The sequence below is a fragment of the Silurus aristotelis genome (assembly GCF_946808225.1).
Source record: "Silurus aristotelis genome assembly, chromosome: 6".
NCBI lineage: Eukaryota > Metazoa > Chordata > Actinopteri > Siluriformes > Siluridae > Silurus > Silurus aristotelis.
In genome coordinates this window covers 18,462,314-18,477,114 of record NC_139579.1, presented here as the reverse complement: position 1 = coordinate 18,477,114, position 14,801 = coordinate 18,462,314, and the positions used below count along the sequence as shown (strand labels likewise).

The 14,801-nt window shown below is 38.4% G+C and overlaps 1 protein-coding gene across 4 annotated transcripts in view; it reads right to left on the bottom strand.

Moving 5' to 3' along the window:
* Nucleotides 1-937: 937 nt before the first annotated feature.
* Nucleotides 938-14,801, bottom strand: part of atg2b (autophagy related 2B) — a 28,155-nt gene continuing 14,291 nt past the window's right edge. For all 4 annotated transcript variants that reach the window (XM_083543545.1, XM_083543548.1, XM_083543547.1 and 1 more), the window contains exons 17-43: nucleotides 14,529-14,637; nucleotides 14,208-14,415; nucleotides 13,623-13,765; nucleotides 13,353-13,510; nucleotides 12,987-13,159; nucleotides 12,625-12,775; nucleotides 12,255-12,454; nucleotides 10,663-10,743; nucleotides 10,432-10,538; nucleotides 10,217-10,309; nucleotides 10,052-10,122; nucleotides 9,888-9,964; nucleotides 8,929-9,099; nucleotides 8,665-8,797; nucleotides 8,337-8,539; nucleotides 7,634-7,863; nucleotides 7,360-7,477; nucleotides 6,977-7,168; nucleotides 5,477-5,578; nucleotides 5,245-5,323; nucleotides 4,965-5,151; nucleotides 4,779-4,848; nucleotides 4,214-4,296; nucleotides 4,012-4,133; nucleotides 3,528-3,682; nucleotides 3,274-3,423; nucleotides 938-3,163 (exon numbers count right to left, since the gene is read on the bottom strand). In XM_083543545.1, the coding sequence (XP_083399671.1) occupies nucleotides 2,933-3,163; nucleotides 3,274-3,423; nucleotides 3,528-3,682; nucleotides 4,012-4,133; nucleotides 4,214-4,296; nucleotides 4,779-4,848; nucleotides 4,965-5,151; nucleotides 5,245-5,323; nucleotides 5,477-5,578; nucleotides 6,977-7,168; nucleotides 7,360-7,477; nucleotides 7,634-7,863; nucleotides 8,337-8,539; nucleotides 8,665-8,797; nucleotides 8,929-9,099; nucleotides 9,888-9,964; nucleotides 10,052-10,122; nucleotides 10,217-10,309; nucleotides 10,432-10,538; nucleotides 10,663-10,743; nucleotides 12,255-12,454; nucleotides 12,625-12,775; nucleotides 12,987-13,159; nucleotides 13,353-13,510; nucleotides 13,623-13,765; nucleotides 14,208-14,415; nucleotides 14,529-14,637 (3,797 nt within the window). In that variant the 3' untranslated portion in view covers nucleotides 938-2,932. The remainder of the gene's footprint in view (nucleotides 3,164-3,273; nucleotides 3,424-3,527; nucleotides 3,683-4,011; nucleotides 4,134-4,213; nucleotides 4,297-4,778; nucleotides 4,849-4,964; nucleotides 5,152-5,244; nucleotides 5,324-5,476; nucleotides 5,579-6,976; nucleotides 7,169-7,359; nucleotides 7,478-7,633; nucleotides 7,864-8,336; nucleotides 8,540-8,664; nucleotides 8,798-8,928; nucleotides 9,100-9,887; nucleotides 9,965-10,051; nucleotides 10,123-10,216; nucleotides 10,310-10,431; nucleotides 10,539-10,662; nucleotides 10,744-12,254; nucleotides 12,455-12,624; nucleotides 12,776-12,986; nucleotides 13,160-13,352; nucleotides 13,511-13,622; nucleotides 13,766-14,207; nucleotides 14,416-14,528; nucleotides 14,638-14,801) is intronic.

Sequence of the window (14,801 nt, the reverse complement as noted above, 5' to 3'; positions counted from 1 at the left end):
CATGAATCTAACTTTTACACACACCTTTTACACATACAAACTTACTTTTCACACATTTATTTACCTTTCCTACACTAACTTATCTTTCATACATATGAAATTGCCATTCACAAATCTTTATTTACCTTGCACTATTACTAGCCATGAGAGTGAAATTTCTTATTAAATAGTATTTTTGGATGGTCTTTTCTGATTCATCATGTGCAACTGCAAATACCTTAGTGTGATTATTTACTTCAGTCTGTCCTTTAAAATGTATGTGGATAATATTGCTAAGATAGCCTTCATCCTATCAGAAATATTGCTTAGATAAAAAAAGCAATACTTTGTGATAATAGTGCAATTAGGCAATATAGGTTGGCAATATAGGGTGCAATTAGGCAATATAGGTCTAGTTCTTAATAACTAGACTTAGCGCACAAACTAACCCATATGACTGCATCAACCAGTCTTATTAACTTTACACTGGCTAATAAAACAAACTACTTTTGGTCCATTATGATCCATAAAAACCTACTTTGATTGAAGGGTGCAGGCTATATGTTGGTACCTTGAATAATGAGGACTACCATATTTAGTTAGTCAAGCCTTTTGTTACTAGGGCTTTCCTAGGTAAAGGAGAGGATCTGGAAGATTCACGATTATATAGTATTTTGGTATGTGTTATTCACACATTCACTCAAGTTTGTTGACAGTTACGTGACGATAAGCATGCCTGATAACCTGTGTATTTCTCGCTCTCTCACACTATGCATTCTCATCAGATACTTGTGATCCAATCTCCTTCTCTAAACCTAGCTGAGCTATTTAAAATGAACTGTGCTATACTGTATATCATAACTAATAATCTAGTCTGTAGTTGAATCCAGAGCTCATTGTAGCCCAGCCTTGCTAGAACAGCTACTACATTACAGCAACTTAAAATAATAGAAACCACTGGACATTAAACAGTTTATTATTGATAACACATGCTTTCATGTAAACTGCACAAATTCAATTTACATTTATGTACAAATCTGCTACTACCATTTAAACCAGGGGCTTGGATATCAGTTTCTCTCAGCTGTAAAGAAAATGTGTGCAGGTGTGAGTTCCCAAATGTCATACACAAAAAAGCAAAATCCCAAGAGCATTTGTATTATGCACAACTAAACAATCTATACACATGTATTCACATTTAATATGCATAAGGATGAGTGTTATATTTGTGTAATTGCTTGCAGTGATGACAATTTTTATGAGCAAAAGCTCCAGAGCATATGGCTCTCCCCTGGACTTAAAAGTAATATCCATAAGACGTGTATTAATACAGATTCTAGGGAATGTCACCAAAGCAAACACATCTTAAGCAGTTAAACAAAAACACCAAATTCTTCGCAGAACTAAAATTGCTTAACACATTTTTACACAAAACATTTTTTTTTCTTTTTTTTTTTTTTTTACAGCAGGTGGAAACATTGTAGTTAAACTCTGTTATTAGTAATCTTTAACTAGTTAGGTTGTCTTATAGAAAAAAAAATTACTTAGGGAATATAAATGAACTAACTAAACAGGATTTAAAAACAAAAAACCTAATGCGAGTGGTCTTTCAGGAACTGTCCATTCGGTTTAATTTTTCCCTTTTTTGTTCTTAGTCATGAGGAAATGCCATAAAAAAATTCTAATGTTGGGCAAAAACTAAAGTGAAAAGCTACCTTAATACAGATTTATTTTTTTAAATGTCAGTGTTAAATAAAATGAATTAGAATTTTATATATCCATATATTATAAATCCATTAAGGCACTACATGCCTTTTGGGTGACATTCAGACCATTTAGAGTTATTATTAACTAGATTAAGCGCCCAAACTAACCCATGTGAACAAAACAATGGCGTTTATGACTAACACCATTGATGAAGAGAAACGGAATATTTTAAAGGTGATATAAATCATAGTTACCTTTATTTGGATACAAAATAGAACAAAATATAGTTTTTAAATAAATAAGCAAAAGATCTTTGCCAGATTTAATTATCAAACAAATGCTCCAAAAATTGAGCATGCATTTACAAAAAAAAAAAGCACTTTAACATAATAGAAATGCTAAAAGATATGACCTGAATATCACAAACAAGAAAAGAAAGTTGATCTTATTACACATGATTAATTTCACCTCTTAAAACATTCTCATTTCTCCATTTCCTTCATCTGCTTTCTTCCTGAACTAGATTTTCTAAGCAGAAGGAATAGTTACTTGTTTCCTGCAAGTGTTACATGCCACTTTGTTTAATGGTGGATATGTCTGAGAAAATCTCTAGTTGCATTACTAATAGATTTTTAATGCAACCCACAGCCTATAACACTAACCCCAACCCGAAGTTAGTTCGTTGAAATCCTGCAAGGGATACCAAGAGATCTGTAGCCAGGATCACGATGAGTTGGACAAACATAAAAGCTGCACAATTTCCAGGCTAAGGGCTGTTTTATCACATTGGATTGCCATACTAAATATTAGTGTAGCTCAAATCAGAACCGAAAATGCAGCATGGACGAGGCCAGTTTACAGATGTTTGCCGATACAAAACCGGAAAGTTTTCAGAAAAAAAACAAATTATCCTTTTCCAGCAAAGACAGCAATTCCTAACTCCAGTGCTGCGGCTTTCAGGTCATTAAATCTAAGGGACCAGGACTGCTGATATTTAGGAAAAACCCTGTTAATTCAGTTAGGCTCAGCCTTGTGCAGCTAGGGCTTTTTTTAAAAAGCAGGAATATCTGTAAGACATTGCCATGGACTTTAATTAAACTGTAAGCAGCAAAATGTGGACACGAGTTGCTAACAGCTCGGTCAGCCAAGCTGATTATATAAAGTGAAGTGCAATGTTGGCTTAGCTATATTACCATGTTTGGCACCAGCATCAGCCTTAGACAGAAAAATCACACAGTCACTTTGATTACTCTTCTCCCAGACGCCATTTCTGGGATTCCTCCTGGCGAGCATCTGGGTGAATCTGGTTCCTCATGCCTCCCAGCACATTGGAGGTGGCTTCTGTAGCAACGATCAGAGGTTTAACAACAGCAGGAGGAAGTTGGCGTAAGACTCCGCCCACTGCGCCGGTCATTCCCCTCTGCTCATGCTCACGGGTAGCTGTATCGTAAATCGTTAAAGCCGTATCTGCGATGCCCTACAGGAGTACACAAAACACTGTTTGATTTCGAGTATGTTTAAGATTTGGAATAAATAGTTCTGGCTAGAACTAGTTAAAGATGGGTAAAGAGCTGGGCAGCCACGTACCTCTTTCACTACAGAGTACGCTTTAGCCACACCTTCCCTGAGGTCTACAGGCTGATGAGCCAGTCGAAAATGTGAGTAGCGTTTCATTTTTTTGCACTCTCTCTCATCTATTACTGGCGACACCATATCATACGCCGTTTCTGCAGCTGCCTATACCAAACAAAAGAACGTTTCATGGTCATATACTTGGCACTTTTTTCTTTTTAGCTACCAAAATAAAGTGAGAAGTCATTAACGCAGAGCAAGAAGTTTACCTGGATGGTTCGCACCATGCGATTGGTAAGCTCCAGGGCTGCCATTGCAGTGGAGGTCCCAAATGAGGCAGTGCCTCGCTGAAAGCCCCGCACTATTCGTCCGTCCTTTCGATACTGCTCTATGGGCAGCCACACTAGATCCCGAATGCCCTGGACTACACATCAGTCAGAAAGAACATGGCACTAAGGGTTTATTATATTTATCAAAAGACTGAAGTAAAAATTCAAAAGAAAAAAAGGTTCCGAAAATCCTGCAACTAGCGTTCATCCTAATCGAGTGATATAACTACTCTCTTAATGAAAAAATAATCCTAGCAAAAACTTTACACTTTAGATTTTAACAACATGAGCCATTATTAAGTGCCTATTTGTCACATATACATTACAACAGTGAAATTCTTCCTTCGCTTCTTAGGAAGCTGGCGTCAAAGGGCAGCGTAAGCCATTATTTGAATGTATGCGGGACAAAAAAAGATGCACCTACCAAGTTGTACCAAGGAATGTATGGGTCCCACCCCACCAAGCAGTCCGGGCAGCTGGTTCTTTTTAATATCATTGAGCCATTCATTAATGGCATAAGAAAAGAGCTTATCTACACCCAACAGACTGTGGAGAAAGCAAGCTGGTTTCAAATCAGTTGTATAGGATACAGTTAAATCTACAGTAAAACATTAAAAGCCACGCACCCTTGTCTGTAGCAAAGTCTCCGCAGTTTGAGCTCGGAGCAGTTTAGCTGGGTCAGTCCAATTACTATGCCAGCTAAAGTTCCCTGAAAAACAAAATTGCATTACATCAATTAAATGCAGTTGAAGGTATGATTTGCATCCTTTTTTCACTTAGAGGGACAAATCTCTGCGAAACAGTACAAAGTTAATTAATAGCATGATGAGCATAGAATTATATAAATCTTATAATGTACAGCTCTGTGCAGTCAATAGATTGCAACCTAAACATCTATAAGACCACACTGGTAAATAGTTGGTCATCAAAGTGCTAACAGAGAACATATTTGAAGAAAAAATGTGTCCAATTCTCTAGAACAGCTCCAGAGACTTGTAGAAACTATTAAAAAAAAGTGCACTGAAACTATTCCGGGTTCTTGTGACAATAGATCTTATTAAAACATACTTATTGGTTTAAAGTCAAACAATATATACATATATATGTAAAATCATAAAGCATTGAGAAGTCCAACCTAAAGAACTTTTATCACGATAGTGATCGAAAGTGATAAATACATAAAAAGCACACCTGCTCCATGGCCATGTGTTTCCCATGATAATCCAGTCGGATTGGCACTTCAGAAGTGAACCTGAACTCTCTGAAAGAGAAAAGCATAAACTGACCATCATATCATCATATATACTGACTGCCAGGTTATATAAGCACTTTATTATATAATAATATAATTTACAACAGATGCGCACACACACGTACCTAAAGAAAATAGGTTGGTCAGAATATAATGTGTTCGTAGACTCATTCTCAAGGCCATTCTGACTGGCACCGGTTTGGGTGGGCACAGAGATAATTGGTGCAGAGCCCTGACCTGCTCCACCACTGGATTTAGCAAATGTGCATGCTACCTCTGGGCCAGAAGGCTTTTTCATGGATACACACAATGCTATGGGGGGGGATAACAAAAAACATCAGTGGCAAAAAAGATTATTTCTAATACAAAGTTCAATGTATTTATATTATGCATATTGGGGCCTACCCTCCTGTTCTGGTGGGGAAAAGAGCTCTACTTCTGTGGCCAGGCATGTAAAGAAATCTTTCAGAAAGAACAGAGCATCCTGCAAAAATAAAATAACATCCATAAATTCCAATCATGTGTTCACAACATAAACCAATGATTTGTGTACAGCTGAAACATCACCCGGTAACAGGTGTCGGAATCTCATACTGATGAATGTCGGTGGGTGAAAAAAGTTTTTATGAGTTTGCACCTGGTCAATGTTGAGACGAAGTGGCATGAGTGAAACACGCAAGCAGCACTCTTGTGGAGCCTGACCCACCTCAGGACGCATGTGCAACACTCTGACTGTTAGCTGCAATGAAACAATATTACATTCATAAGTATCATGTCTTTCAAATGCAAATAAAAGAACAAATGCATACAATATGCAGTTTGGTTTCTGAAAACCTGATGGTCAGAAACACGTGTCCTAAAGCGGAACTGGAAAGGGCTATGACGTGGTAATCTTTTATTGCAGTTAAAATCTCTATCCTTTGCAATTTGCATGTCCTTTGAACATCATGGCAGGATTCAAAATAAAGTTTATTTAGTCTTATTATAAACAGTCTGCGCTCAAGGAGGCACAGAAAAAAAAACTGGCATATCCCATGCATTTTCCTCTATTAGTTTCAGCACTTTTGATTCTGGACTGCCGATGTTCAAAGCTTCAATATATTTTTTTTAAATAACAACAAAATGAAATAAATTAAAATGTCTAGAAAACTGGGTAAGACTGACTAAATTTTACAGTCAGGTTGGTTGTAATTTGTTGTTTTATTTGGTTAACTTTTATTGTTATACCCAAAATGTATTGTGTGTATAATTCAACTCACTTTTATTTGTATAGCGCTTTTAACAATGGACATTATTCCAAAGCAGCTTCACAGAGATAAAGAGGTTATAAAACAAGAATGTATAAGTTTAGTGTATACGTTTGTCCCTTATAAGCCTACTTTTACTTCACTATTCATTTATTGGAAAATTAAAACTTTTTACTTTTAATTTTTTTACACAAATATCTGTACTTCCTACTTCTTACATTTTTAAAACAAGTTTGCTACTTTAGTTTTAATCTATTTGGTGACATGATCAATATATTTTTCTTCTCATTGCGTTTTCAGACCACCAACCTATTTATTATCATTGCACGGCTTATTCAACCTGCCACTGGTATATCATGTCCTGGCTCTTACACACCACATACATACTGTACAATGCTAACAGTGAACAGGCAGAAGGCAACAGAGACTGAGAACAGAGACATTTCTGATCACCTGATCATCATCTTTTCTCTGCTTGTGTTCTATATGGTGGTTGTTCAGCCACCATACATTCATTAGATAACAACATTTTTTATTCTTTTGTATTAATATATAAATATGACGTGAGCTCCAGTTCCCAGCGTGACACTAAAACAAGTAGAAGTAAAGGCTACTTTTTACTTAATGTAAGAGCCCAAACTTCTTTACTTTAACTTGAGTGAAAAAGTATAGTCTGTACTTTAACTTTTACCAGAGTCTTTATGAACTGTAGAACTTTAGTATCTGTACTTCTATTTGAGTGAAGGACGTGTGTACTTTTGCCATCAAGTGGTGACAGTGGTGACTGTGGCAAGGAAAATTTCCCAGGAGTGTTATTAGGTAGAAAACTAAAAACAAATCCTTGTAAATTTAATGATGTACATTTATGGTTAATTCAAAATCTTAATCACCATGTTGGAGTGGGCTTTCCGGGGCATCTCTTTACTGGAATACAAGTAAAGAAACTTGTTCATCATGGAGGAGGCCAGTCTGTCTCGTATCTCTAGGTCCTGCACTGAGAATATTTGCCTGGATACCGGCTGTTCAGCCAGGGTACTCGTCTCTGGGCCCATCATGGGGTAGACTTCATGTTGGAACCGTACCTGAGACAACATATCAAGTGGTTATTTTACTTCACTGGTAAACTTGTTAATACTTTTAAAGACAATAATTGATTAAAACTGTTTTTTTTTTTATGACAAAAAACAGAGGTAATGAAATTAATTTTAAGCATTGTGTCTTTTCATCTTCGGTTTAAATGTGTCATGTCAGGTTAAAAGCTGGTCCAACTGACTTTGCTGAGCTGGATTTCCATCAACACATCTGGATTTCTACTCCAACCTCCCCCAGAGCGAGAGCCACTGCGAGTCTGTCTTACTGGTGTTTGAGAGGGCGAGCTGTGAGGTGTACACCTAAACATACACAATCACATCATAGCATACTTTCTGAGTGATCTTTTTTTTCCCCCCACTACATACAAATAACGTGACAAACCAGACATCAATGGAATAAACCACTAAGTTAATGTTGTCATTGTAGAATGGTGATGGTGCAAGCCAAAGCCTTACCCTCGACTGCGGGCTGGAGAGGAGGAGAGCAGTCCACTGCCAAAGTCTTTTCCTCCATAAAGGTGCCAGATCACAGAAATATCCTTAACCATGTACCTGACTTCAGGCACAGGGAAGTTCAGAGGACCCTTGCTAGAAGTGCTGCCCTCTAGAGGTTCACTAAAATGGTTGTCCAGCACCAAAATGGGCTCAGAGGTCAGCTTCTTTACCTCTGGCTCTTCATCCCTTCCCTGATGTACAACACAAGCCAGACACACTCAAATATGCTGTACATTAGAACTTACTGTACATGTCTTGAATATGCAACATAATACCATCTGCTCTATTACCATCTGTAGACAAGAGTTCAAGCTCTCCTAGTAGACAAAGATGGCATTACTCTCTACCCTATAACCCCAAGCTGGTAGCTTAACTATGATATGCAAGCATTCGTTATTGGGTGAGACACTGGGCAAAACAGTGAAGAAAAAAAGCAAAACAAAACAAAAAATAATAATAATACACTTCTTCCCTGAAAATTCCATGTCAATTGCCTTAATCTATTCAATCAGAAAAAGTCTGCATAAAATTCAATGCTATTTGCTAGAGTAGGAAAATTTACTATATATACTCCATTCCTCAAAACTATTATTTTCTTATGTAAGTATTAGATGGGGAGGCACTTAATTTTTCACATCCTACCAATCACATTAGACTGTCTTACCACTGCTCTAGAGCCTGGAGTGTCCAGGATGCAGAAGTCATCAGAGTCATGGTGGGTGCTGGGGCCAGGGGGAGAGATGAGGGGTGAATGCAGAATAGCGCAGGCTTGGCAGGGATCCTGACCCACAGTGCCACTCTCATCGGGGAAGAGGAAAAGATCCGAAAGTGGTGGATCTCGATCACTTGTTTGAGTTGCATGTACACCTACACAAAGAAAGGCACAATGGTCTTATTTGCAAAATACATTCAGACATTTGACAGAAAATGAGACTATCATCATTATAAGTATCTATGTAACTAATAAATTACAAATCAGACCAGCTCCTTACCATTGGACTGCATGGTGTGACTCTGCAGGGAGTCGGTTTCCTCCATAGCATCACTCATCAGATCCTGCAGCATCTGCTGCTCAGCATCAGGAAGCAGTGGGCCATGGGACTGCGGCTTGTTCAATAAGTCCAGCTGCAGTGAGGAAAAAGCAACTAAGTCACACAACCGCTTATTTTACGTAATGGAACAAACGCTAATATTAAGACAAATTTGACCTCAGACTGTGCCTAAGACGAAGGTTTATTTTATGACATTTTAATAACCTTGGATTTGTGCTTGGTGCCGCTACCCTTGCTGTCCAGCCTGGTTGGAGGCATAAGGTCTCCATAGCTGGCAATGTACTGGATAAGATTCATAAGTGCAGCACAAGAGTCCGAGCATGTCCGAATGTGAATGACATCGCTCGAGCAGCGCAGCTCAAACCTCGGTTCTGTCTAAGTCACACAAAAAAAAGCGGGCGGTTAAGCAGTATGGAAATACTTATGTCAAATTAGACAGTTCAAACTAAAAACCGAACAAACTAAGATACTACTATTTTCTAAATATTAGCTGATACCCAATACTGATTTGAGACTTGCCGACTTCATAATAACTGATCCATCTGTTAGCAAAATATACAAAAGGAGTGACTAGATGCTTGTGGAAATTTGTGTCTGATGTCAACATAATATCCCTGACCTGTGTGTTAACAACATTTAACATCCTAAAATATCTCAGCAGATTGGACTGGGTAATGTCCATTCTAACCTGAAATCAATCCAGCATCTCAGACAAGTTTAGTAAATAAATAATTTAACAATTTAACGGAGCTATTGTTATTCTATACCCATTTTTAAAGAGCTTCATCTTCTCATATTCCAATATTTTCAACTACAAACAAACCTGCCCTAGGTTCACTAAGGCTCGTTCAGTCCATTTGAATTTATCCCTGGTGCATTTGCATTCTCACTGCAATTAGTTAAGGAAAGTGAGATTACAGGATTTTTACTCCATTGTGTACCAAAACTATCAGTGAACTCAAAAGCAGGAAGTAAAAACATGCATGTATTTAAAGTCAGAGGCAAGATTTCTTTTAGATGCGAGCTACAAAAATGGATACTGAAAAGATAAAACTGATCAAAACACACACACAGCTTTTCTTGGAACTTGTGTTAAAAACATAATTTTTCAAGTACATTTCACTGTGACATTAAGTGTTACTGTAATGCAAGACATGTCTTACTCTCTCCCCGTCTGTTCCTGGTTTGACTGCTGTAATCCTGAGCTCCAAAGTTCCCATATCCACCACCTGCACGTAGTCTGAATAACGAGACGCCATAAACGACTACTTACATCAGTTCAGATATTATATGCAGTCTCTTTCTCAGTTTAAACACTGTTTCTCACCTCGGGCCAAGTTGACAGACACAGCGTTACTTTTGTCACTCAGAAACAGTGCTGCTTCATCAAGAATGATTCTACGAGACCAAATAAAATCATTAACAGTCAATAGTATGAGGTGTGGTAAACAGAGCAGATCAAGACTATAAAGTAAATGCATAGTAAGCCTACCTAAGACTGGAGGAGGAGTGGTCCAAAGAGACACTGCTGGAAATACTGAAGGTCTCCACTGTGAGCAGAGACCTCACAGGTAGATACAATGGTCTGGTGAGATCCAGAGAGGACATGTCAACTTTTACACTAATACATGGCGAATATATAATCTACGAAGATTGCACCTTGTTTTACAATGATTTTTATCATTGATCAATGATCACACACTTTACCTGTAATCCAGGGAGCAGCTCCACAGGTGTAGGTGGAGGGTTGTAAGATAGGATGGAGGTGTATAGCCAAGCACAGGTTCATCAGTCACATTTAGAAAGTCTACTATCTAAAGAGTAAATAAATAATCACGATTTAATCACTATTCCACTATGCAACATGTGCCCTGTATCGACAATGAACTATATTTCATTTCTAACATTCGAAAATATTATAAATAATAAAGCTATTACCTGGTCATACCAACCCAGAGTAGAAGGCACAACTCTGTGCTGAAATGTGGCTGCTCTCACACCAATAGCAATAAGAAACTCCTGAAAACAATCATAGATATGAATTTACACTCACAATTCTACAAACAAGACCCCATAATGACAACGTCAAAGAAGTTTGTTTGAAAAATGCAAATGTATATATATATATATATATATATATATATATATATATTTTTAAAGTACATAAGTATTCACAGCCTTTGCAATGACACTCGAAATGTAGCTCAAAATTGCATCCTGTTTCCACTGATCATCCTTGAGATGTTTCTACAACTTGACTGGAGTCCACCTGTGGTATATTCATTTGATTGGACATGATTTGGAAAGACACTCATAGGTCTATAGAAGGTCCCACAGTTAACAGTGCATGTCAGAGCATAAACTAAGCCATGAAGCCCAGTGAATTGTCTGTAGATCTCCGAGACAGGATTGTATTGAGGTGCAGATCTGTGGAAGAGTATAGAAACATTTCTGCAGCATTGAAGGTCCCAATGTGCACAGTGGCCTCCATCATCATTAAATGAAAGAAGTTTGGAACCACCAGGACTCTTCCTAGAGCGTGCTGCCTGGCCAAACTGACGGATCGGGGGAGAAGGGTCTTAGTCAGGGAGGTGACCAAGAACCCAATGGTCACTCTGAAAGAGCTCCAGCACTTCCTTGTGGAGAGAGAGGAACCTTCCAGAAGAACAACCATTTCTGCAGAACTCCCCAATCAAGCCTGCATGGTAGAGTGGCCAGACGAAAGCCACTTTTCAGTAAAAGGCGCATGGCAGCCCACCTGGAGTTGCCAAAAGGCACCCGAAGGACTCTCAGACCATGAGAAACAAAGATTCAACTCTAGCCTGAATGCCAAGTGTCATGTCTGGAGGAGACCAGGCACCACTTATCACCTGGCCAATAGCATCCCTATGGTGAAGCATGGTGGTGGCAGCATCATGCTGTGGGGATGTTTTTTAGTGGCAGGAGCTGGGAGACTGGTTAAGGATAGAGGCAAATATGAATGCAGCAATGTACAGAGACATCCTTGATGAAAACCTGCTCCAGAGCGCTTTTAATCTCAAACTGGGGCCACGGTTTATCATCCAACAGGAAAACGACTCCAAGCACACAGACAAGATAAGTGGCTACAGGCAACTCCATGAATGTTCTTGAGTGGTCCAGACAGAGCCCAGACTTGAAGCCGATTGTAGATCTCTGATGAGATCGGAAAATTGCTGTGCACCGACTCTCCCCATCCAACCTGATGGAGCTTGAGAGATTCAAAAAAGAATGGGTGAACCTGCCAAAAAATTAGTGTGCCAAGCTTGTAGCATCATCTTTAAAAAGAAAATTGTTGCCAAATGTGCTTCAACAAACAATTGAGCAAAGGCTGTGAAAACTTATGTACATGTGATTTATTTTGTTCATTATTTTTAATACATTTGCAAAGATTCCAAACAAACTTCTTAGACGTTGTCATTATTGGGTCTTGTTTGTAGAATTCCGACGAAATAATGAATTTAATACATTTTGGGATAAGAAAAACTACACAGAGAAAGAAAAACATTTACCTTCACATTGCGCTCAGCACTCTGAGAAGAAATCTTGAGGGCAAGAGAAAGCATACTGTGAGGCTCCATATTTAGTCCTTCTGAGGGAGATGCTCTTTCTGCTGCAGACTCACACACATATAGCACAGGTTCCAACCAGTGAGGGCGTGTCCTACAGGGCAGCTTAACGTCCCACACAGAAACATCTCCTTCCACTGTGCCTGAAAACCATCCCACACACAACGCATGTTACATACAAACGTGAAGAAATATTTATAATATGCCTCTTATCCTTGCATGAGAATATTAAGTTATCCCTAAACTCCACTGAGTAATTTATAGACAGGTGAAAAGCACACTGACATCCGTTTGCAGTCTTGGAGCTGGTTACCTTGATGATACAGGCAGATTGCTGAGGTGTGGAAACAGACATAGTGTTGGTCTTTATAACCCTCGTACTGTGTCACACTGAAAACAACTCCATTCTTCAACTCCATCCAGAACTCCCCATGTTTATTTTCCAGCACACTTTTATCCGATTGCTAGTCAAGCACAAAATAAATGGCAGACTGAGTCTCAAAACAACACAAAATCCACATTATTAATAGAGGTCAACGGATTCATTGAGATTTTGCTCATTAATTGGCACATACAGTTGATTCCTGGAACTATCTGCTATCAAAAGAAATCAATACAGATAGTTTTTCCAGGTTACATTACAATAGATTTACTAATAAGGTCAGTTTCATTTACCTTAGCCTCTGTATGTACTGCTACAAGACAGTGATTTACAGATAGCAGAAGAGAGAACAGGCTCTGTGAGTTCTTTGACTGCATCCTATTTTTCCTCTTCTTCATGTTCCTATAGCCCAGCTCAGCTGGAGTGTAGTAGGGCAGAGTCTCCTCTTCTGAACCACTTTCATCTTCTACAAACACAAGGAACATCTGAGAACTTACAGCAAACAAGTGAAATAAATTCACCCTAAGAAACAAGTCAAGTTAACAAAACATAGACTGTACACATCTTAGAGTAGCATCAGATTTAGTGGACGGATCAAAGCAAATACACATTTCTTTGACTTAAATTGTACACTGCCATAGAAGGGAAGTGGAGCTTACCCTCAGGACCAAGAGATCTGAACTGACTGAAGTTATCCTTGTTGTAGGTACTGATTAGCTGGCTGGCTACAGAAAGGCCACCACCATATGGCATGCTCTCCACTGTCTCCACTGGTGATGGGGCTGTAGGCTCCCATAGCAGCAGGTCATTGTTAATCCTGACAGAGCAAATTATATTTATTAAAAAACACACCAGCTGAATAAATGGTATTGAAATGAATATAAAAATAAGAATGACTCAAGGTTATTTTTTTTTTTATATTCCAGTACCTGTTGTGTAGTTTCTCATAGAAGGCCTTATTAGGTAGTGATATTTGCACATTTGGGAAAGACAGTTCAAGAATGTAACGGGAATTGCTCATGGTTTTCTCTTGGAATTCAGTCATCTCTATTACATCTCCTGGGATGACCATCTGATGAGAACACAAATGCACAGTAACTAAAGGAACCCAAGTTAGAACAATATGGTTTTAGAAAAACCCCATCGTAAGTCAAAAATATCGTAAGTCGAAGATGGTACTATGACTGTGATAGTCTTTACTGCTTCATGCTGATTTATAATTGTCATTTTTTGCTCTAAACTGATGGCTTTCCTCTTCTTTTTTTTCACTACCAGCAGGAGAAATACTTGGGCAATTGGAAGACATGCTTTCATCACTAAAATTGCTGACCGCTAGCAAAGGTGGGGCATCTCACATACGCTCATCCCAGCTGCCTGTTGCACAAAATGTTAAATTTTTTACAACTTTTATTTTATCGCTATCGTCATTGTAAGATCGGAAAATCGTAAGTCGAACCATCATAATTTGGGGACCATCTGTACATATAATCTTGTAACATTCCGCTTTCACTTACTTCTTCATTCTCGTACATGACACGTCGTGAGGAGAAGGGCGACGGCTCAGGTTTACCAAAATCGCACACGTCCTTTAAAGAATGGGCAGCTCCTTCCTCTTCCTCCTCTTCCTCCTGTGAACATCCTTCAGCACCTTCCTCCTCCTCTTCAGTCGTAACCCGCTCCAATATGGAGTGTACAACCATGGGGTTCACCTTCAGGACCACTCTACAAAGAGAAAGACAAAGAAGCATTTCTAAATTAATTTAAGAAACCAAATGCACATGACAACTGACCTAAAATTGATGTGCTTTGCTCAGTACATTTTTTAAGTACTATACCTAGGCCAATCAAATTTGCCATTGTCAGAAGAGGTCATGTTTTCCTCCATAGTATGTGACACACGTAAGAACCTGGACGCCTCATGATCTTTGTCATTCTGGAATGTACCTGAAATAATAATAAAAAACAATTATAATTTTATATATTTAATATATATTCACAGTTAAGTTTAAAGTTACACATTTTCTGTACAATCTACATATCTAATTGATCTAGATGTGTTTTTGTTAGATATATAAAATATCTCGTATCTAAAAATATACAGAAAGCTA